General features: G+C 26.7%; 1 protein-coding gene across 3 annotated transcripts; it reads left to right on the top strand.

The window, feature by feature from the left end:
• Nucleotides 1-60: 60 nt before the first annotated feature.
• Nucleotides 61-22,718, top strand: LOC107441725 (Kelch like family member 18). 3 transcript variants are annotated; one of them, XM_043044012.2, is made up of 9 exons: nt 61-99; nt 3,628-3,758; nt 5,532-5,672; nt 6,481-6,679; nt 7,612-7,906; nt 9,251-9,473; nt 10,976-11,080; nt 16,339-16,450; nt 22,131-22,718. In XM_043044012.2, the coding sequence occupies exons 1-9, from the start codon at nt 76-78 to the stop codon at nt 22,509-22,511; spliced, it is 1,611 nt and encodes a 536-aa protein (XP_042899946.1). In that variant the 5' UTR covers nt 61-75; the 3' UTR covers nt 22,512-22,718. The 3 variants fall into 3 exon arrangements, with proteins under 3 accessions (XP_042899946.1, XP_042899945.1, XP_071037593.1); XM_043044011.2 differs by lacking the exon at nt 61-99 and adding an exon at nt 109-521; XM_071181492.1 differs by lacking the exons at nt 61-99; nt 16,339-16,450 and adding exons at nt 139-521; nt 11,959-12,070 and having other exon boundaries at nt 22,131-22,647.
• Nucleotides 22,719-24,661: the final 1,943 nt, after the last annotated feature.

The raw sequence follows: 24,661 nt of genomic DNA, 5'->3' as shown, positions 1-24,661 counted from the left end.
TCTGTTTCTTGCCGTTATGTGTGCGTTCAGTTTGTTTCATGTTTTCGCAAACAAGAACGGTTCCTTAATTTACAAATGCGTTTGAGAAAATTATTTGCAGTGAGAATTATCTTTAAGCCTTTGCTTATTAAACTAATTGTTTGCAACTGTTGGCATCAAGTTTCATATTTGAATTAGTTTTTCTTTATAGTTTTGATTTCTATTTTTATTATGACAAAGATTTATAAATAAATAATTTCACGAATTTTTTATCTTAATTTCTTTAGTTTCCATGTATCTCTTCATTTGTTTTCAAAGATATGGAAATTATTTAAACTTTTTTGTTTCTTCCGTTAAGTGATAGTATAAGAATATTTCTAATATCTTATTTGAGTATGAGTTATTGGTCTCATAAGTGGAAAATGAATGAAAAAATTCAAGAAGATGAATTTCTTTTTGAACAAGAAGATTTAGCTGCTAATTCGTTTCCAAATTTTGAAGATATTAGAAAAAGGGAAAAGCTTTGTGATGTTGTGTTACAAGTATGCTTGCTGTATATTTGTTCATCAATAGTAATCTGTTGAAAATACATTGCATACAATATTTCATTTTTGTAATATTTTGTATATATTGCAATATTTTGTTTTTAAGACTTTTTGTATTAGTTTCTTTACTATGTTTGATAACATAAATGATCGCTTATTTGTTTATTAAACTATTTCACTTTTTATTTAAAAAATACTATATTACATAAAAAAATATTTTTTTACTTAATATTTATGTAATAACTAAATCTCATTAAAATGTAAAAACATTACAAATTTGTGAAAAAAAAAGCATTTTAACAATTTTAATTAGAAATATATGCTATATTTAAATATAATTAAAACTTCGTGTAAGATTAATGGGATATGAAAGATAGGTATGTTTTTTTGCCCAATTTATATGATCCAGGTCTGGATGGATTAGTGATCAATTTATCTCTTTAACATAAAATTATAAAGTAATTTAGTACTAGTGAATTCTAATGCTATTACTCATCTTCACATATGCATAAAGAGCATTCACTGAAAATTTGCAACCAGGGGTCTGTCCTGACATTTTGTGAAAGGTCCATTTTTCTAAAATTGTGAAAAAATTACTCTTAATTTGTGAGTATAAAATAAACGTTTAGTCAAGCTCGTTCAACCAGGATCCTGCTTTTGTGAATTTGTGCAAATTGGATCCATTATTGCAAAAGAACTTTTTCAAGGAATTTTTATATTATGAATAAATAACAAGATTATGCTCAACACTGTGAAATTATAATTAAGAAAATTAAATTTAAAAAAATAAACAGCCATTGCTGCATATGTAAGCCTTTGAATTAAATTAGAGATGCAACATACAAATATTTAGTATTCAGCCTATCCTGTTGAACGCAAAATATTCATTTCAGACGAATAATGGAAGAAGCGTCTGCGGAAGACAGAATTTAGTTTGTTTACATCAAGGGTTGGCAAGTTTCTGCCTAGGTGGTTAAAACCACTGGTAGAAACCGGTTAAAACTGGCATGGTAAAAACCCTTTTCTGCCACATTTGTGGCAGAAATTTGGAAAATGACATAAAAGTAAGCTCTGAGGTTGACATAATGGATAATTCATAGAAAAAACAATTAAATGTTAAACAAAGTACAATTTATTTGCAAAATTATCACCATTCAAAATCAAATAATACATTGTTTGCACTCTGCAGTATTATATAACAAAAGACAAGTTTTGGTGCAGTTTCTAAACCTAAACAATTTCTCAATTTGCTATGCACGAACGAGAAATTTGAGAAGTTTCTCTCAAATCCAGCAGGCATTGCCATCCACGAAAGATTCAAACTGTTACTGTTATAATAGTTGGATTGTTGCCATGCAAATTATGTCTTGAAAAGAAAAAAACTATTTGAAAATAGCTCTATTCAGTTATGTTAAGAGTTAAATGATAATTACTGAATTTCAGAATTTAATATAATAAACGAAAATCTAGTATTTATATTTATTGTTACATTACTTTATTCTTCATTTTATATAAATATTTGATATACTGCTCTCTTTATATTTAATATAAGCAAAATAATATATATTTACAAACAATGAATTAAAAAGTTTGTTACAGTTACATGGAGTTAAAATTTTCAGTTTACTTAAACAAAATGTCATTAAGCAATTACTAGAACTAATATAGAAGTTTTTTTAGTTTCTGCCAGTTTTTGCCGGTTATAACCGGCTTCTGCCACTGGCATGGCAAAAACCAGTTTCTGCCGGCAAAAAGCCAACCCTGTTTACATCAGTCTTTCTTCTCCCCATCTTCCTCGAAAGGGTTTATTCGATTAACAGAACAATAATGAAGATAAACAAATTTGTGAAGGGTCCGATTAAAAGATGAATTATTTTGTGAAGGATCCGTTTATAAGTTAAAATATTTTATGAAGGGTCCGTTTTTATGAAAAGATATTTTGTGAAGGGCCCGTTAGCGGACCGAAATTTCTTCTAAACAGACCCCTGGTAAGGTAAAACAAAGTATGTCAATAATTAGTTTTATTTAAGCAAAAACCTGCTTAATTTAAAGAAATATATGCTCCAAGTATAGTAATCAATATAGAGTTTTATAATAATTAAAAATAACTTTTAAGAAAATCTGTGCTTTTCAAACAAATTTTGTCAAAGAGGGCGATTAAAGGGTTGAAATTAGTTACATGAGTCCGCAAATTACTTGCAGGAAGATTTTTAATTGATATTTTGTCACAACGTGTTCATGTGTAATGCTAGAAAAAGGTGGAATTTCATGACACTGAGACTGATTGATGCTACTGCATTTCTGAGGGCATTAGAAAATCGCTAAACTATTGATACTAGTGAATTATAAATTATCAGAGTAATATCTAGTAAGTACCTATTATCAAAATTGTTTAAACATCACTGGTATCAATTATACTTTACCAATTTTTCAGTGCGTTAGGAAATGGACAAACAGACTTGACTGATTTTTTATTCATTTAGATTTGTATGTTTTTATTTATAAGTAAATGATAAATGAATAAATTATCCATTATAATTTAGTATGCATGTATATTTGTAAATAAGGATATATATTAATTTTCGGGTAAATTTGCTGATTGCTTAGATTTCTTTAAAATAGATTTTACTATATGATACTAATAACAATAAATAAATTAATAATGTAAAACAATAATGTACGTCCCTAAATGGCAGAAATGCATATACATTTTTTAATATTAATTCAATAGTAAGTTTGTATTTTTATTTTGTAAAATCGAACTGCATGGAAATGTTAACTTACTATCAGAAAAACTTCATTAGCTTTGAAAGTTATTGGGGAGTTATTATTATTAAGGAAAGCAAACTAGCGTCAAAGTGAATTTCATCTCATGCATTTTGAGAATAGACACTCTAAACATGTCAAATTTTTCCACCATAATAATTTTCAAAATTAATGAAGTATGTTGATTTTTTGGAACAGAGTTTTTGGGATTATTAATTTTATATGTTGAAATAACATAAGGTAATGTGTTTTATCCATATTGATTAGATTCTACATTTTCTCTTAACTTGTTAATCTTTTGACAATATGAGACTTTCTTCTATAATTTTTTTTCTAGGTTGACAATAATCGTTTCTTTGCTCATCGAGTTATATTAGCTGGCACAATTCCTTATTTTCATGCAATGTTTACTCATGATATGGTGGAATCAACCCAAAAGGAAATAACTATCAAAGAAATTGACCCTGAGTAAGCATTTTTATTTTTTATATTTTATTGGTATTAGTTATGATTCAAGGTGTCAAAAGATTTAAATCTTTCTAAATTTTAACTATTATTTTTTTAAGAAAGTAAGATTTCATTAGTCAGTACCCACTTTCACAGGTCTGTTTATATGTCATTATTATATTTTCAAGAGTTTTAAAATTTGTGAAACAAAAGAAATCTACATGACATTATAATTTTAAGTTTTTTATAAGCCAATTGAAAATGCATATAAAGCCGGACTAAAACAAAATTTCATTATGTTAAATAAATAAATTGAATGTTACATGTTTATCATAGGTATAGCATTGCATTAAAAGCAAATAAAAAGTGACTTAAGTGAAATTAGATGAGAAACCTTTCTTGCTAAGAAAAAGCTGCATTCTAAAACTGAAGCAGTAATTACATATTAAGAAATTCTCAACTGTTGGATGACGTCACAAACCCAGCTTATTTTCTTCTTCTTTATCCTTCTGCAAAGTAGGTGGCAGTTTTCCAGAACTCAAACTTTTTTCATAGAGACATGCAGTGTTTTCATCACAAAAAAAAAAAAAAAAAAAAAAAAGGAAAAAAAAANAATCATGTTTTTTGTAAAAAAAATAAAAAAAAAAAAAAAAGAGATTTGGAAATTTTTTTTTTCTTTAATTATAATACATTTTTAACATCTTCTAATTTTTAAAGCATTGAATATTTTTGCTGCACATCATATGGAAAATGTTCTACATTTACTTTTTCATCAGCTATTTTCATTAGGTTGCTCAAATGCGTATTTGTTTCGTTTTGATCGTTTCTACCCACATTTGTTTAATTTTCATTTGTTCGTTTCAGAGTAGAAGATATTGCCTTTACAAGGTATTTGTCTATCTTACATTAATGCGCAAAAAATTTTAGCGTCTTTCATGAAGAAACCTTACCTACGGTAAACATGTGGTTGCAGAGAAATGCGTTCTGAAGAACAATACTGGTAAATAGGGAAGCTAGATAATGAGGCAGATGTTGAAAATATGTAATGAAAGATCCAGGAAGAAAAGTGAAGCGGATTTTATTCTAAATGGCGCAACGAGAAATTTTTTTCAAAATTCGAGAAATTCGCGAATTTTGAAACTGGTTAATAGAATGTGCAAATTTCTCGCGATAATAATGTTTTAATGCGAGAAAAGAAAAAATATGTGAGATTCTCACGTTCTCGCGGCGTAGTGAAAACACTGCATGCATAAAACAAGGAAGTACTGAAATATAACTCCCTTGTTTTAGTGTTTCTAAAAACCAAATCAGAAGCATTACACTCCATTTAAAGGGATCTGATACTGGTTTAGGAGATTATTGCACTGATTATTATTTTGTCTGATTATAATGATTCATATTTGAGTCCTTCCTCATTTCTTTTCCATTATTATTTTTTTTTTTTTCAAAATGTGTTGCCTATATACGTTCTACCAATTTTGACTTGGTGAAGATTTTAAACATTACATATTTAAAAATTATAGAAATTCGAGGTCTTATTTCTGTTTTTTAAAATTTATCTCACATTTAAGGTTGATTTTTTAATATTACAGTATTTAACAACGCTATTGCTACATTTAATGTTATTTATGTTTAATTTTTATCAATTCAATTTCAGGATAATGAAGTGACAGTTTTAGAATATTTGTAAGATAGTTTTATGATCCAATCTAAATTTGCCCTGTTAACAATATTTACTTTGAATTTTCCAATTGCATTGAAAACAATAATATTTTTCCTCATTTTTATTTTTAGGGCATTGGATTTATTAATTGATTTTGCTTATAGCGGAAAAATATATATAAATTCAAGAAATGTACAATCGGTTCTTGTTGGTGCATCATTTCTTCAGCTTCATAAAGTTCGGGATGCTTGTTGTGAATTTATGAAAAAAAGGTATGCACTAAATTAATTTACAGTATTACCTTATTTTAGTTTTTGCTCTGTATATTTATTGTGTTCAAACAAATGCTGTATTTTAAATGATATCATATGTACAATTCTGATCTATATGATTTTAGATACATTATTATTTTGATATGTATGTTTCTCTTTATATTATGATTTTGATTTTCAGTTTTTGGAAATGAGTGATTTGGATTTTTTGTTACCTCTTAAACAAAATAAATAAAATTAAATTATTCACTTTGATGCATAGTAATAAATTTAATTTGAGTGTTATAATGGATAATAGAAAAGAGTTCCAGGTATTTTGAGTCTTTTGACTAAAAACTATCAAATACAAGAAAATTTTATATCCAAATTTCTCAGACCACATTTTTTCTTAAGAAAGGTAACATAAGAATATTAAGTTGTAAATAAATATATATAAAAAGTAGAAACAAATTGAAATTTTTTAGCATTATATTAAAATTTTTCATGAATTTAGTTTTAAAAAATATTTTTGTATTAAATCTTTGTACAATTTTTTTTCCAAAAAAGGAAAAAAAAAACCCTTATGAACCCTGTTTTTTAAGTTTCTGAAATAATTATCTCTGATATTTGTTGTAATTTGATTCAGAAGTCTCTGAACTTTATGAGAATCATTTGTTTTCAGAAGTCTTTTTCATCCTGAAGTTTCTATTAAAGTAGTAAAAAATGAATATTTCATATTTATATGCATATTGTATTTATTAAGGATATTTTGTAGCATATTCAAATGATTAGACTACTAAGCAATGTAACAGTTAGAATTTTTTTTTAGGTTGCATCCCAATAATGTTTTAGGTATTAGAACATTTGCTGATGCCCTTGGTTGTTCAATGCTCGTCGATGCAACAAATCGATTCATTCAAATGCACTTTATTGAAGTTGCACGTTCTGAGGAGTTTTTGAATTTGCAATTTTCTGATATTAGAGATATTGTTGGCCGAGATGAATTACACACCACCACTGAAGAACAAGTAAAGACATATTTTAATTTTATCAAAAAGTGTATCCTTCCACTGTTTGAAATAAGTTGATATCTTTGTTTATGTGATTTAAAAAAAACAATATATTGTAATGGGCAATTTCTATGACAGGGAGCATGCTTTGAATCATCAAAACCATTGCCATATGTTAAAAATATTTCAAAGTTTAAGGATATTTATCTCTTTAAGATACAAATAATTTAGAGTTAATTAAAATGTTTGAATGATACACTTGTGTTTCAAATGGGAAAGAAAGGTTACAGAGCATGTACCTTTCCCCCCCCTTTTTTTTTTGTAATTTAATTGAAATGAAAGTTAGTTTGAGGTATATATTAGAAAATAGATTTGCTGCAGTTTAGTATTAACCTGCTTAACTATGTCATGGAAATAGTCCCTAAGTTTCTGTAAATTATGAATTGAATATTAATATACTATATTATAGGCCGACCGATCTATGTAGGGGTCAGGGAACTGGCCTTGCATCAGAAAGGTTTTGGGTTCGAATCCCGTGCAAGGCATGAGTGTCTTTTCATTCTCTGTGCTATCTGTCCTTACTGTGGGAGCAACTTTGGCCCACCTAATATGGTGCCCCTGAAAGTGTAGCCAGCAAATCTGCCCTTAAGATGCCTGTATTGACAAAATGTCATTCCCCAGACGGGCATTAAAAAAAACTGTATTATAGTTTGTTTTTACTTACAGAATTATTTTAAACGTTAGAAAACAAATATTTTACCAAATAAAGAGCTATAATGATTTGTTGCAAATCATGATCTAGATTGTTTGGAACGTATGTAGTTGGGAGAATGCATACAATTTTATCTATTGAAGAGATTTAAAATGAGCCCCACTCACTCCCTGAACAGAACTCGCCCATTATTTCATAAAAATATTTATAAATGAGTTCTAAATATTGATTTAATTAGGTGTTTGAATCTGTTATGGCTTGGGTAAAAAATGATTTGGCTCGGATGAAGCATTTGCCAGAATTGCTCACTCAGGTGCGAATGCCTTTATTAACACCTCAATACCTAACTGATCATGTTGCTACTGAAGAGTTAATCAGAACTTCACATCAATGTAGAGATTTGCTGGATGAGGCAAAAGATTATCATCTAATGCCTGAAAGACGGCCATTGTTACAGAGTTTCAGAACACGTCCTAGATGTTGTCCTGATATTATTGGGTGTATATATGCTGTTGGTGGACTCACAAAATCAGGTATATTTCGTTTTTTTAGGATTTTTTAATTTTGAAATATTGATTATAAAAGCCTATTTAGTATTGTGTATCATCAGAAATTTTTTTTTCTTCAAAATTCAAAATTTCAACTTAAAAAAAATCTGTTACTATTGTCTTATATTTAACAAAAGAATTTTTAGTCAAATTGAGAAACATTAAATTCTAGATTTAGATCTCTGGAAATGAGCCTAATTTTTTTTTTTGATGGTCAAAAACATGAATTAAAATTTTTTAAAATTCCTATCTGTAATACAAATTTTAGTTTCAAATTCTAAAATAACAATATTAATGTAAAATAACGACGCATTGATTTGCAACAACAATTGAAACTTTTTATTGATTTTAAATTTTGAGTATACATTTTTCATGATACATACAACTATTCAGCTAAAACTTCTTCTAAACAAATTATTCCTTCAAAACATTCGATGTAATATTTATAGTAGACAATACATGCAAAGATGTTACAATTAGGACTGGGCGATATTAGAAATTATATATCGTGATATATCGTCAGTTTTGAATCGCGATATAGCGATGTATCGCGATATAGTATTTTTGAATTTCATTTACTNTATCGCTATATCGTTATATCGTCTTCTTCACTCGACGGCTTAAATCAGATTTCTGATGCATCGCTTGGAATGAAAGTCGCTGTATCGGTTTGCCGATATAGGCGTTAAATCGATATGTCGCGATATATCGATTTATAGCCCAGTCCTAGTTACAATACATGCAAAGTAAAGAAATCAGGAAAAGCATATAACTTTGAGGAATTGTTTTTGCATTTAATATATTTTAAACCTGGTAACTTCATCATATCTACGTATTTCATTTATTGATTTAATATTTTTATTTTCAAAATTAACTTCCATTGAAAGAAATAAAAACATTGTAATTTTATTAAAATCACATGGGAAGAGATTATCTTAAAAAGTTATACAATTTTGTTTTAACTCTGAAATATTTCCTTCATCTTTGTTTACTTTGTAACATTTTTTAAACCTTCTTTTGAGTTTTGTGATGTTTAACTTTTTACCTAATATGTTTAATTTTGTTTTAACTCTGAAATATTCCCTTCACTTTTGTTTACTTTGTAACATTTTTTAAACCTTCTTTTGAGTTTTATGATGTTTAACTTTTTACCTAATATGCTTAACTATTATCAATTTATTTTCAGATATGATCATTAGTTGCTAAAACTGTTAGTTAACATATTAAGTTCTGTACTTTGTGTGAATTTAAAATTTTTGCTCATACTTTTGTTCAGTATACTTTATAATATATATTAATAGTTATAAATAAGTTGTCATTTTTTTGCAGGTGATTCTTTAAGCACAGTGGAGGTGTATGACCCTAAAATTGGACGTTGGCAAATGGCTGAAGCCATGACAATGTTAAGGAGTAGGGTTGGTGTTGCAGTCATGCACAATAAGTTGTATGCTATAGGTGGGTACAATGGAACAGAACGACTAAGTACAGTTGAAGTCTTTGATCCAGGTCATCGTACTTGGTCTACTGCCGCATCTATGAATTGTAAAAGAAGGTTTGTAATGCAATTATTAATTATGTCAAATAATATTATAACATTTATATATGGTTGCATTTAAAAATGTTTGAAAGTCTAATGTATTTTTTGTTTCGTAATGTGACAGTTTTTATGTGCCTGTACTCAATATAGTTCTGAAATAAAATTATCTTTATATTTAAGTTTTTGTGAGTTAAATAAAAACGAAGCAGCCACCAACTCTCTTTTCTGTTGGGTCTCTCACCAACAATTTGAAATAATATAAGTATTATGTGTAACTAGGTTCTGCCAATGTATGTGATTAGAATAAAGAATGCAACATGACAATTTATAATTTTATAGTAAAATTAGAAATTAACTTTTTTTAGTATTGCAGAATATATTTTACAGGTTTTTATTGTATCCTGAAATGAAATAAGAATTTAAAATACAAGTACGTGGATGAAGTTATAATATTAAATTATTAGGTTTAAATTGCATCCCTATAAAATCAGAACTGAATTCGTTGAAATCAAATCTACTAAAATAGAATTCACAATTGTCCTGATTTTCCTGATGCAAAATATTGTCCTTATTTTTAGCTTTTTGTCACAATATTCCTGATTTTTGTGTGGGTTCATAACATCCTGATTTCAATGATCACAAATGCAGGTTTTAAAATTAATAATCTTAGTATAAATCGCAAAATTTAATCGTTTTAAATTGTTCTAGTTGTTAATCTTTCAGATTTTTGGTCATCTTACAAAAAAGAAACTCGTCATTTCTACTGTCACAATTTTTTTCTTAATATTTCTGTTTGCTAAATCAAAGAGAAAACTCATTAACATTTTTCTCTAGTCCTTTAACTTACAGTGGAAATATTGTTTTTTCATTTTTGTTCTACTCATTTCATTTATTACAAAATCAAAATGTCTTATACTTTTTAATATCCATCTACAAGTAATGATTTAATTTCATAGTTTCTTTCTTCTCCTTATTTCGATGATCTTTGTTCCCAGGTTGGGATATATTATATTCTCTTTTTGTTTGTTTATTTATGTATACATTTTTTTCTGTACGTATACATTTTTTTGCAAAATATTGTCCTGATTTTTTTGAAACCACTAGTTTTAATACAGTTGAAATTTTAGGTTCGTTTAGTTGAATAACTTAGAATTATGATATAACGCTCCGCTTATCATCAAGAAAAAAATTATTGAAAAACAACTGTTGATGTTGGTGAGCAAAGTGTTCAGGTGTGGAGTCCATAGCATAACAAATTGAACTGATTGATCAGATGTGTATTTTATTAATATATTAGATGATTTTCTAATTGTTTCATAAAATGTTATATTTGTCTTACTTTTGTTTACTTTTTGATATTTATTAGATATAGTATAAATAGTGATTGATAGTCAGGTGTGCTTTTGCATCTATTTAATTAAAAGAAAATAATTTTTTTGATTCAACTTTAAAAATTCATGGTCTTTGGATTTCTATTTTTTATTTTATTTAATCATTTATTATTATTTTTACTTTAGTGCTGTTGGGGCTGCTACTCTTTTTAACAAACTTTATGTGTGTGGAGGGTATGATGGCATTTCATCATTAAATACTGTTGAATGTTATGATCCTGAAACCAATGGGTATGTTTTTTTTGTTTTATATAATATGTTTAAATTTGTTAAAAATTAAATTTAAAATGCAATATTTTTAAATTTTTATTTTTCTGATTTTGGACTTGCATCTCTGATAACCATATTAAAAAGTGTTTCTTAACTAATGGAACTTTAGTACAATGATATATTGAAATTTTAAATATATATAAGAAAAAATAACTTAAACTATACTTGTATATTCATTTTCTGTGAAAAAGAAAAACTTGATATTTTTTACCAGTTTTTCCGGAAGAAAAAAAAACTCGTGCTTTAATGGGGTTAATGAAGAATTTGAAATGAAATATCTAGGATTTGTTAAATTTTGCCTAGGAATTAATTTAAAATAAAAAACATAATTATAGCCATGAATCAACAAGCTTATATTAAGGAAATCTTAGATCACTTCAGTATGACAAATGCTAAAACTGTATTGTGTCTTATGGATGTTAGTATTAGATTAAAAGAACCGAAGAATGTTCTGAATCTGAGTACCCTTAATTATTTTCAGAAAGTGGTATTGTGTTATTCAGAAAAAAGTAAAAATTTTTCAAAATTAAATTTTTTACTTCTTACAGTTTAAAATTTCGATATTTGCTACACATTTATTCATTAGAAATCTGATATTTTTCTTATAAATTTACGGGGAAAAATTATTGGAAACTTTTAAAATAATAATTATATGTAGTTCTAGCTGATTGAGCAAGTTATTTGGCCACCTATACCAGTAAAATAATTGTTTTAATCATTATAGTATATAATATACATCATGATGATATTGAAACAATGTGTATAATATTATGCCACTGATATATTGTGTAGTTATTAGTTAAACTTTATATAAAATTAAAATGTATGTCATTATATAGGTGGTCTATGGTTACTAGCATGTCAAAACATAGAAGTGCTGCTGGTGTTGTAGCCTTTGATGACCATATATATGCATTGGGTGGTCATGATGGTCTTTCTATCTTTGATTCAGTAAGCATACTTACATTACAATGTCTTAAAATTTTTTTTTAGAATATCAATAAAATGCATGAATATGATAATTATACGTAATTATCAATAGAAAACATATTTATAACACAAATAATTATGTTTAATTTATATTTTACTGCTATTATGCCTTTTTTGTATCACATGTTTCTTTTTAAATTATCTTACTACCTGAATAATCATCAATGAATCAATATTATATTAACATTACACTATCATGCATCATAGATATGGGTATCATGCATAACTATCATTATCATACATATTTATGGCACTAATAATTACATTTAATTCATATTTTATTGCTACTATGCTTTTCATTGTGCCACATTTTTCTCTTTTTAAACTGTCATATTATCTGAGTAAATGAAAATAAATAATTATAAATCATCAATGAATCAATATTAATTAATATTACACAATCATATCAAAAAGTGAAAGACATTGACAAACACAGTTATTATTATTTGTGTTCTTCCATGGTATTTTTTCATAGTTTGCAATAAGTTCATAACTACTGTAATTTTTTATTTCAATTACCTTTGACCTTACATTTTTTAGAATTATAGAAATTTGCTTCAAAAGTATGATTATTAAAAAAAAACAACCTCATGGTTTCAGATAGCTTTCAAAATATTAATTATTCTGTGCTGTCCATCCGTTGGTTTTACAGTAGAACCTCGACTAACCGAGCTTCGATTAACCGAGGTTTCTGTTAACCGAGGCAATAACGAAGTCTAAATTTTTTTTCTCCTCTCCAAAATGAGCTTGGAAGAAACTATACACATATCAGTTCGTTGTCCGTGTTACAGGCACTAATTCCCCACAAAAGCACTCAACTTCCATGAAATATTACACTCTGAGAAGACAACACCCATGAATGCTTTGTTAACAGTGGTCATGTGACTTGTAAGTTTAATCATGTAAATTTTAAAAATACAACATTTTCTTGAGATTTGTGTAATTTTTGAAAATGCGTCTTTCGATATTTAACTAAGTATAGTTAAAAAAAAATCCATTTTACTTTTTAAAATTTACTACTAGAGCTGATTTCCTTTTTAAGTCTTTTTAGCTGTGAAGCATAAGTTCACCTATGTTTATTTTTATCAATTAAAAAACGTTCTATTGTTTTTTACTTTAAAAGTAGTTAAATTCGCAAGCACGGAAGGTTTTTATACATGGCTCCTATTAACCAAGATTTCCGATATCCGAGGTACTAGCGGTCCCAATTAACTCGGATAATCGAGGTCTTACTGTACTTGGGCTTACCTAAAGTAACAAATCAAAAATATATACAATCAGACCTCTATTTACTGAAGTCGCAAAATCCCAATAATAAGTTCGTTATATGGAAAATTTGGTTAATAGAAAATCACCTTTTGAAATACAAACCTTTTCAAGTAAGCAACACAAAACAGATTTTAAATTCCTAAACACTAGATATAGTTAAAATGTAGCAATTGATACACCTTTATCTTGTAAACTAGTATCTACTATTTATTTTATAAATCTTAACCATAAAATAAATTTGCATGGAAAGCAAGAATAGAGCAAAACATTATCCAGTGTTACACTATCATGCTACATACATTTTCAACAAAAAAAACTCAATTTATGAATAAAATAATGGCTGCATTTATTATAAAAGTATTATTAAACATATATTACCACATGCATTCTTAACTTAAATTGCTACTGATAAAATAAATTGCTACTGAAAAAGAGAAAGGGATTTTGCGGCTTTCTCTAAAAGTTGAGTGGCTTCAAAAATCAATTCAAGGTTTATTTCCCCCATAAAATGCATTAACAACTTTGAAATGTTCTATAATATTTTGAGAAATAGAGAAAGTGTATCTGAAAGAAAAGTTTGTTAAATAGAAAATTCACTTCGAAAAATGGAATCTCGTTAAATAGAAGTCCAAATGTAATTATTAAACCGTGTGTAATAAACATCTAGTGAAACTTGCTTTTGATTAAATAGAGCTATAAGCTTACAAAAACTATGAATAATTTACATAATAACATATATAATAACTTTTATATAAGTACAAAATAATCATATGCAATTTATATCCAACTATTGGCGGTGTTCTTTTTTCATCAATCTCATGAGAAAAATTTGTTTTTCATACACATCTCTTCTATAAACTAATAATTTTAGAATGCTCTTAGAACTCATTGCTAAACTTACAACTTTCACTCACTGTCTACATTTTTGCACAAACAGTTTTAGAGTTATAAGAGAAAAGATAAACTCATTTTATTATTATAGTTCATATTTTTATATATGTCAGATATTGGTATTATTTTTCACATAATACAACTAAATATATATATATATATATTTCTAGTTGAATATTCCTCCTTGTTATATCTGAACTTTAACTAAATACTCAATTCTGAAAAATGAACGTTGGTATAAATGTTGATTTGAAAAGAAAATCAGAGTTTGATATTAGAATTATTTCTTGGAACCACTATAAAAATTCTGCAGAAATATGGAAAAACAAACATAAAATTATTTTTACCTTGCATTTTTTAGTAGGATAAAAATTCTTATTTTTAAATTGCTATTTCAGTACTGTATTATTTATTTTACATTTAATGTTGTAATGTATTAATACATTGTAATGTATTATTTAATGTATTAATACATTGTAATGTATTATTTAATGTATTAATACATTTAATGTTATTTTGTTTAATTAGAGCTGTGTCCAATTATTATGACTTCTCTCATTAATGATTGAAAATTTAATTCTTTGCTAAGTTTGGCTGTAAAAATACAAATAATTTTTAAATTTCATTGACTTGTTTAAAATTTGATTTTCAAAATTTTATAAAAAAACTCTTCGTAATTCCCAATAAACTTCAACTGTCAAAAAATTTTCACTGTTTAACTTGGCTTTTTCTTATTTAATAAACTAATCTGTTGTTATACCTTTTTTATGCAACAAGAAATAAAGTGCAGATGGAAAAATTTAAGAAAAAAATTGCTTACATAATTGATGTCAGACAGGTTAATAATCTTAAAACACAATGAGTAATTAGAAATTAAAGGCTATTGCTATATAACTCCATTGTATAGTATATGTTATATAAATAGTGTTAAAATAGTTTAAAAATCATTTGTTCTTATTTAATAATTAAATAAAATTACAACATTGAAATTAAATTTAAAGATTTGCAGATTTCCAAAAAATTGTTTGCTCTTTTGTAGAATTTTAATTTAAAATTAATTTTTCAAGATATTGTAAAGTTTACATATTTTATTATTGGTTTTATTCTGCAAATAATTTATTTAAGTATAAAATTTTGATATTTATTTAAGTATAAAATTTTGATATTTATTTCAATTAATTTATAAATGTTTAATGTATAATTTATGCAGTTCATCGTTTTTTGATAATAATAAAAAAAATACTTTTAAAATATAAATTTAAAAATGAAAATTTTTTTAATGGTAATAATTTTTCTCTTTTGAACCTAAACGAGTTTTAATAGTAATCTCTTTAAATTGGTAGATAGATTCAAGATGTTTGCCATCAGAAGTTAACTAGGTAGTTAATTAGGAGATGTAGTTAAACTTAGAGAACGTATACAGAAGAATTGTTGAATAAAATTTTTATTCAAATTTATTTAGTTGTGTCAATTATTTATTTTAATTTGAATTATTTAAAACATGGATTATATATTTTATTGTAAAGCAAAACTTGTATTTTGCAATAGTAAATATTTTCTTTTCCCATCATCCTTTTTTTCTTATTTTCATTGCATCATTGAATGTCATAGACAAAATGCCTATTGATAACCTTTTTACTATACATCAATCTGTTTGCNCACTACAAAGCATAAAAACTGTAAAACAATTTTTACTTGCAAATGTAAATCAAGAAGTAAATTTGCAAAAAATTGTTAGTATTGAACGAGTTGTAGATGAAATTGTAGCTAAAAACAAAGAGGAAGTGAAGATTACTAATCTTTTCCATTAATTTAACTGGTAGGTGTCAATTTTTAAAAATCTGCATAGATTTTTCGTAATCCCAATTTTACGTTATTCCGCTTCGAGCGTTTTTTGTCGCTAGTCCGACTGAAAACGTAAAATCGGGGTTTCACTGTATATAATATACATCAGTATATAATATACATCATAATGATATTGAAACAATGTGTATAATATTATGCCATTGATATATTGTGTAGTTATTAGTGAAACGTGATATAAAATTAAAATGTGTGTCATTATATAGGTGGTCTATGGTTACTAGTATGTCAAAACATAGAAGTGCTGCTGGTGTTGTAGCCTTTGATGACCATATATATGCATTGGGTGGTCATGATGGTCTTTCTATCTTTGATTCAGTAAGCATGCTTACATCACAATGTCTTAAAATTTTCTTTTAGAATATCAATAAAATACATGAATATGATAATTATACATAATTATCAATAGCAATCATAATTATAACACAAATAATTATATTTAAGTTATGAATTAAATAATGAAAAGTGAAAGACATTAACAAACACAGTTATTAATATTTCTTTATTGCTATTTGTGTTCTTCCATGGTATTTTTGCATAGTTTGCAATAAGTTAACTACTGTAATTTTTTATTTCAATTACCTTTGACCTTACATTTTTTAAAGTTATAGAAATTTGTTTCAAAATGATTATTACAAAAAAAATCCCTCATGGTTTCTGATAGCTTTCAAAATAATAATTATTTTGTGCTGTCCATCCATTGGTTTTACTTGGGCTTACCTGAAGTAACAAATCAAAAATATATACAGTCGGACCTCTCTTTAACGAAGTCGCAAAATCCCAATAATAAGTTCGTTATATAGAAAATTCGTTAAATAGAAAATCTCCTTTTGAAATACAAACCTTTTCAAGTAGACAGCGCAAAACAGGTTTTAAATTCATAAACACTAGATATAATTAAAATAGCAATTAATACACCTTTATCTTGTAAACTAGTATCTACTATTTATTTTATAAATCTTAACCATAAAAGAAATCTGCATGGAAAGCAAGAATAGAGCAAAACATTATCCAGTGTTACACTATCATGCTGCATACATTTTCAACAAAAAAAAAACTAAATTGATGTATAAAATAATGGCTGCATTTATTATAGAAGTATTATTAAACATACATTACCACATGCATTCTTAACTTAAATTGCTACTGATAAAATCTGTTAATTTTGCCTGAATTTTTCATTTGAAATGCAGACAAAAAGAGAAAGGGATTTTACTGCTTTCTCTAAAAGTTGAGTGGCTTCAAAAATCAATTCAAGGTTTATTTCCCCCATAAAATGCGTTAACAACTTTGAAATGTTCTATAATATTTTGGGAAATAGGGAAAGTGGATCTGAAAGAAAAGTTTGTTAAATAGAAAATTCACTTCGCTCTTTGGAGGTATTTCATAAAGAAATTTCAAAATGTTCTTGGTTCCTTGAAAAAAATCGCAAAATAGGTAAATTCACAAAATTGAAGCTCATTAAATAGAAGTCCGACTGTAATTATTAAAGAGTATGTAATAAACTTCTTGTGAAACTTGCTTTTGATTAAATAGAGCTATAAGCTTACAAAAACTATTAATAAGTTACATAATAACATTTATATAAGTGAAAAATGATCATCAGCAATTTATATCCAACTATTGGTGGTGTTCTTTTTCATCAATCTCATGAGAAAAATTTGTTTTTCATACACATCTCTTCTAAAAACTAATAATTTTAGAATGCTCTTAGAGCTCATTGCTAAACATACAACTTCCACTCCCTGTCCAAATTTTTGCACAAACAGTTTTAGAGTTATAACAGAAAAGATAAACTCATTTTATTATTATAGTTCATATTTTTATATATCTCAAATATTGGTATTATTTTTCACATAATACAACTAAATATATATATATATATATTTAGTACACGTACTATATATATATACGTACTATATATATATATATATATATTTTAACTTCAGANCTCCACATCCTTATCAGCACTTGGTGTTATATATATATATATATATTCTTCTTCTAAATGAATATTCCTACTTGTATCTGAACTTTAATTAAATACTTTATTCTGAAAAATGAACATTGGTATGTATATTAATTTGAAAAGAAAATCAGAGTTTGATGTTGGAATTATTTCTTGGAACCACTATAAAAATTCTGTAGAAGTAGGCGAAAACAAACATTAAACTATTCTTAGCATGCATTTTTAGTAGGATAAAAATTCTTATTTTAAAATTGCTATTTCAGTAGTGTATTATTTATTTTTAATACATTTAATGTTGTTTTGTTAATTAGAACTGCGTCCAATTATTATGACTTCTTTCATTAATGATTGAAAATTTGATTCTTTGCTAAGTTTGGCTATAAAAATATAAATAATTTTTAAGATTCATTGACTTGTTTAAAATTTGATTTTCCAAACTTTATGAAGAACTCTTCTTAATTCCCAATAAACTTCAACAGTCAAAAAAATTTCTCTGTTTAACTTGACTTTTTCTTATTTAATAAACTAATCTGTTATTATATCTTTTTTATGCAATAAGAAATAAAGTGCAGATGGAAAAATTTAAGGAAAAAATTGCTTACATAATTGATGTCAGGCAGGTTAATAATCTTAAAACACAATGAGTAAATAGAAATTAAAGGCCATTGCTATATAACTCCATTGTATAGCATATGTTTTATAAATAGTGTTAAAGTAGTTTAAAAATCATTTGTTCTTATTTAATAATTAAATAAAATTACAACATTGAAATTAAATTAAGAGATTTGAAGATTTCCAAAAAATTGTTTGCTCTTTTGTAGAATTTTGATTTAAAATAAATTTTTCAAGATATTGTAAAGTTTACATATTTTATTATTTGTTTTATTCTAAAATTAATTTATTGAATTATAAAATTTTGATATTTATTTCAATTAATTTATAAATGTTTAATGTATAATTTATGCAGTTCATCATTTTTTGATAATAAAAAAAAATACTTTTAAAATATAATTTTAAAAATGAAAAATTTTTAAATGGTAATAATTTTTCTCTTTTGAACTTAAAAGAGTTTTAATAGTAATCTCTTTAATTTGGTAGATAGATTCAAGATGTTTGCCATCAGAAGTTAACTAGGTAGTTAATTAGGAGATGTAGTTAAACTTAGAGAACGTATACAGAAGAATTGTTGAATAAAATTTTTATTCAAATTTATTTAGTTGTGTCAATTATTTATTTTAATTTGAATTATTTAAAACATGGATTATATATTTTATTGTAAAGCAAAACTTGTATTTTGCAATAGTAAATATTTTCTTTTCCCATCATCCTTTTTTTCTTATTTTCATTGCATCATTGAATGTCATAGACAAAATGCCTATTGATAACCTTTTTACTATACATCAATCTGTTTGTCATCATATTTTGTTGTGTTTTTCATAGTGTTCTAAATAAGAATTAAGTTTTGTAACATATGCATTAAAGTACAAAATAAAAAAACTCACAATTTTACTTCATTATTCTGAGGTTTCTTCATTTAATTATTTCACTTTAAGCTGAGCAATAATTTTACTGATAACAGGTCAATGTAATGCACATTTTATTCAATTTTCAGTTTACATTAATTTCTGTAATCTCAGTATTAAATTTCACTTTTTCCTCATTTAATTTTCCACTTTTTCCTCATTTAATTAAAAATTTGTAGAGCAATCGTATTTTATTTAAAAGAAATTTTTTGATAAGTATTCTAGGAACCTAAAGGATAATGTTTTGCGAACATCTATTTAGCTTTAATCTGAAAAGTGGTGTACTTAGTATAATTTAATTTTGCAACATTAATTTGACTTGCACCATCCTTACATTTAATTATCTCATAAATTGCACGTACAATGATATACATATTGCATTGAACTAGTATATGTTTCTTTAAATTTGTTAATATTTTAACACTAGATTACTCAAGAAAGTCATTTTGACTGCTTTTTAATTCCAATTAGAAAAACAATGATGTATATAATGATACAATTTCTTAGAATTTAGTGACTTTTTGTACAGCATGTAATTTTTTTATAGTTAATATTTACTATAAACTTGTTATATAACTGTAAATAATATCAAAAATTAACTTTAAGCAAATTTCTTTACTCGTTAGTTATTCTTTCACAATCCAGTCATTTTGACTGCTTTTGGGCAATATAGGTATATACTAAGTTTCAGTCTTTCTAGTGTTAAACAACATATAGGTTGAAATGTCGTAATTCCAAGAAAAAAAAGCGGAGAGGTATATTTAAAAATGCTAAAACGTCATTCATTAGGTTAAAGAAAAATTTGAAGGTGAAAAAAGTGGATATGTTTTTGAGCGATCCTAAATGGAAACCCTTTTTCAAATCTCACCAGATGTGAAATCAAGCAAAATAGATTTGGAAACGAAAATGCAATTAATCCATTTTGACAAATGTTTTTTATTCTTTTCAAATATCAAGTAGTGTATAACAGAAGAGAATATTCATTTAGTTACAAAAAATAATCACTTTTTTAATAGCTTTTTTTGGGGGCGCAGCATATAAAAAAATTCAGGCTTTAATGGGTTAAATTTTTGCATTATTATTCAAGAATTTTACCAACTAGTGCAACTTTTTTGTGAATTAAGTTTTAACTAATGGAGAGTGAAGGTTATTCAAAGATTTTGAAAACCAAAAAAAAAAAAAAAAAAAAAAAAAAAAAAAAAAAAAAAAAAAAAAAAATACAAATTTCATATTTTAAAATTATACCACTTCTCAATTTTTGGAAAGCTTCTCCATTTTAGCAATTTTTTTTGCAGTTTGTTACTAACTCTTATGTTTTCCCAGGGAGGTATTCATTTATGTTTCTGTATTGTATTTAAATTCAGAGAAATCTTTTTCATGTTTTTATAAAATCTGATCAGGACGCAACGTTAATAGGGGTTTGTTTATTGAAAACCACTAGAACTTGACTTGGACCATCATAAAAAAAATTATCAGTGGTTCCCTGAACCATCATTTGATTAGCGTTTTTGTCCCAATACAGCATATTTTATTATAGTTGTGAACACTAACTTTCATAATTGTGTAAAACTAATAGAGACATAAAAACGGACCTGTCGAAATGCGCACAAATTAGTAATATTTTTAATTTTACTATCTTTTTAAGCGGGAGACTAATTTTTAACTCAGCAGATTGTTGACCTTAATATAATTTAATCAATGAACTTAAAAGCAGTCAATGTATCCGTTTAATCTGGCTATAGTTAATTGAGATCTACTGTATTAAATATTCTTTAAAAACTTTTTTTAAATTATCATAATACTGTGTAATGTAATCAGAAAATGAATTTTAATTATTTACAAATACCGAAAGCGACAAAAAGGTAAGTTAACAATTAAAACATTAAATCAAAATGGAAAAGCACCTAGAGCAGCTAAAACCAAATTTGCTTTATTTTAATTTAGATATTCAAAAAAAAAAGAAAGAAAAAAACAATAATTAAAGCTGGATAAAGCAATAAAAAAATATATATGTGTTAGCAAGACAGCACTTCATCAGGGGACACACTGCCTGCCAACACACAGGGCCTTTCTGTTGTCAGTGGAAAAAACAAAACTGACAGTGCCCCGAAGCCCCATAATGGATAGACAAATAAGAGAAAAACATTATAAGAATTGAAAAATAACCAGCAAACACAACTTAAAAGTACACATAGTAAAGACCTAAAAACGATACACCTACTCATAAATAAAAATAGTTACAGTTAGAATAGCCAAATCAAAATAAAATATTAATTGCCAAATCAGTAAGTATTTATTGCTTTTTCCTGCTTTAATTGTTTTTTTGAATATCTAAACTACTGTGTAATATTTTATTTTGATTTTAATAGTCTTACAGAACATCATCTGTTATTACAGCAACAGCAATAAATCATAGATTACAAGTTGGCATACTTGCAGTTAATTTAATTTGAAAAATTTTATTTCGTATACTATATTTATTCTGCATTTTCTTATATTTTCCTAGATGGAAAGATATAATCCACAAACAGGTCAGTGGACAAACATGCCACCTATGCTGTCAAAACGATGTAGACTCGGCGTAGCTACTCTCAATGGAAACATATATGTTTGTGGCGGTTACGATGGAGCTACATTCCTTTTAACTGCTGAAGTTTATAATCCCTCTACAAAACAATGGAAATACATAGCTCCGATGAATGTCATGCGTAGTCGAGTGGCATTGGCAGCTAACTTTGGTAAACTTTATGCCATTGGAGGATACGATGGGACAACTAATCTCAATTCAGTTGAAGTTTATAATCCAGAAACCAATCGCTGGGAGTTTGTTGCATCCATGTGCGCACATGAAGGAGGAGTTGGTGTCGGTGTCATACCTTCGTTATAAACGAGGTTTTGTTCTGTATTTATTTTAAAAGTTATTATTGATGGTTTTTATGATGTAAAATGGTGTATATTATTTATTTAATATTATTTATTTTATTGAATCTTAGGGGAGAAAAAATTTATTTTATTTTTGTTTTAGAAGTTATAATAAATGTTCTTTGTTATAAAATTATTCAATAAAAAGTGTGACTTTTTAATCTGTAATAAATATATTAATTTGTCATATTTTTTTTATTATGACTTAGTAATACGACTTATAAATGCAATTTTTTAAAATTTGATTTCTCAGAAACTATTCAACCAATCACAGTCAAATTTCATATTTCATCATGTAAAATTACATTATTTAAAATAATGTAAAAAATTTTATACCTTATAATTCAGAATTGTTTTGACTATTATTAAATAAAATAATAAATATTTATTAAAAGTTTTTACTTTTTTTTTAACGAAACTATCTTTGGCTAAATAAATTTTATTATTGCTTGCAAATTTTTTTTAATTCACTTAAAAAGTTCTCGAGATCTGCGAAATAAGCAAGAAATAAAATTATTAATGAGTCCAAAATTTGAACCGCTCTCCTGACCAAACTATTTGGACTCTATTTCTCAGACTGCGGCTGCCTACTATATTTTAGGGGTCAGAATTCCGAATACGATTATTATTCTTCGAAAATGAGTTTATGTTTATTAAAAGAAAGTACGTTTATGTGTCTGATTTTGTAAATTCAAATAACGCCTGCACTAATTAATTAGCAAATGTGAGGTTACCCCTTTGAACCATTAAGATTCAGTCCTGGAACGGGAAAATCTGATCATTAGATCGAAAGTTATTCAGGGTTGTCAGTTTTTTTCACACAATGTGTAGAGCAAGGGGGGGCANCCAACTTGCGGCTCGCGAGCCACATACGGCTCTTTGAAGGATTGTTTGTTGCTCTCCATAAATGTACCCTGGTTCTCTTTTCATTTTTGCTCTATTATATTTTAAAAAATTATTATCGTTCCGTTTGTGTTTCGAAATGTCTTTAAAATTACTGACAACAAATATGAAAGACTAAGTGCAACATTGTAACATATTTCATTTCCGTTCAAGTTAAGAATGATATGACTCATCGAAAACTGCTCGAACGAACATAAACAGTGGCGTAATCGACCGACGCCAGACCGATTAACACGATCTACCTATAATTTATTCTTTTTTTCTAACGAATTTTAAGGAATTATCAAGAGAAGTAAAATACATGTGTTTAATTTTTAATATTTAAATTCAATACACATATATTGTACTTTTATTTATATGTTTCCAATAAATATAATTTCTGCAAAAAAATTTTTAATACTTTTTTTGCGTACCTTTTAAATACGTATTTAATTGCGGCTCCTGAAAAATTAAAAATTTTGAAAAATGGCTCGACTATCACGGAACTTGGCCACCCCTGTTATAGAGTATCTGACTTAGCTCTTACTTTAGCAAAGAAAAAATATCACATTGGAATAATGGTGGTGAAATTGAGCAAAGAGAAGGAATATTTTTGAGCTAATTACTTTTGAAACACAGAGGAGAAATAGGATTAAAGAGAGCATTCATTTTCTACGGGCATATCAAAGATTAAATAAGCTAAAACCAAATGACCCATGGCTTCCTCTCCCTCGACTTTAGTAAATGAGATGTGGCTTCAGAAATTTCACGAAATTATATTTAAAAATTCTTTTTTCATTAATATTGTATGCATGTTTTCTCTTGTTTAGTGCATTAATTAAACAGTTAATGAACAACTGGCAAATTCAACGCTAAATAAGAAACAATGTCAATCGAAATTTTCCATGCCCTGCCACAGTTCGTACAATTCTCAAACAATATTTCTATGGGATATTTCCGTATCGTGATCTGTCGCGCCAACTACAATCACTAAGGTGCCAAATAGAATTTAAACTTGCAAATTAAAAAAACAAACAAACATGTAAGATGTTTGCCCGGGGGTGGCTACGAGTTATGCCTTTCGAGTTGGTCCCTTTCTGTGATCTTTTTAGTTTTTTGCGGGCCACTGCCTGGAAGTTTCCAAGACTTGGCGATTATTCTGCCACAGATCACGATACGGAAATCTCCCAGTTTCTATCATGAATTATACTCCAGAATAATGATAAAAAATAG

The sequence above is a fragment of the Parasteatoda tepidariorum genome, chromosome 5 (genome assembly GCF_043381705.1).
Source record: "Parasteatoda tepidariorum isolate YZ-2023 chromosome 5, CAS_Ptep_4.0, whole genome shotgun sequence".
Classification (NCBI taxonomy): domain Eukaryota; kingdom Metazoa; phylum Arthropoda; class Arachnida; order Araneae; family Theridiidae; genus Parasteatoda; species Parasteatoda tepidariorum.
This window is presented reverse-complemented; position numbering and strand designations above follow the sequence as displayed.

What these genes read in the sequence shown, in the direction of transcription:
- LOC107441725 (XM_043044011.2), top strand. Translation starts at nt 375, where the DNA reads ATGAGTTATTGGTCTCATAAGTGGAAAATGAATGAAAAAATTCAAGAA. An exon ending in ATCAAAGAAATTGACCCTGA is followed by an intron (nt 3,759 to 5,531) that starts GTAAGCATTTTT and finishes TTTTATTTTTAG; the next exon opens with GGCATTGGATTTATTAATTG. An exon ending in TCTATGAATTGTAAAAGAAG is followed by an intron (nt 9,474 to 10,975) that starts GTTTGTAATGCA and finishes TTTTTACTTTAG; the next exon opens with TGCTGTTGGGGCTGCTACTC.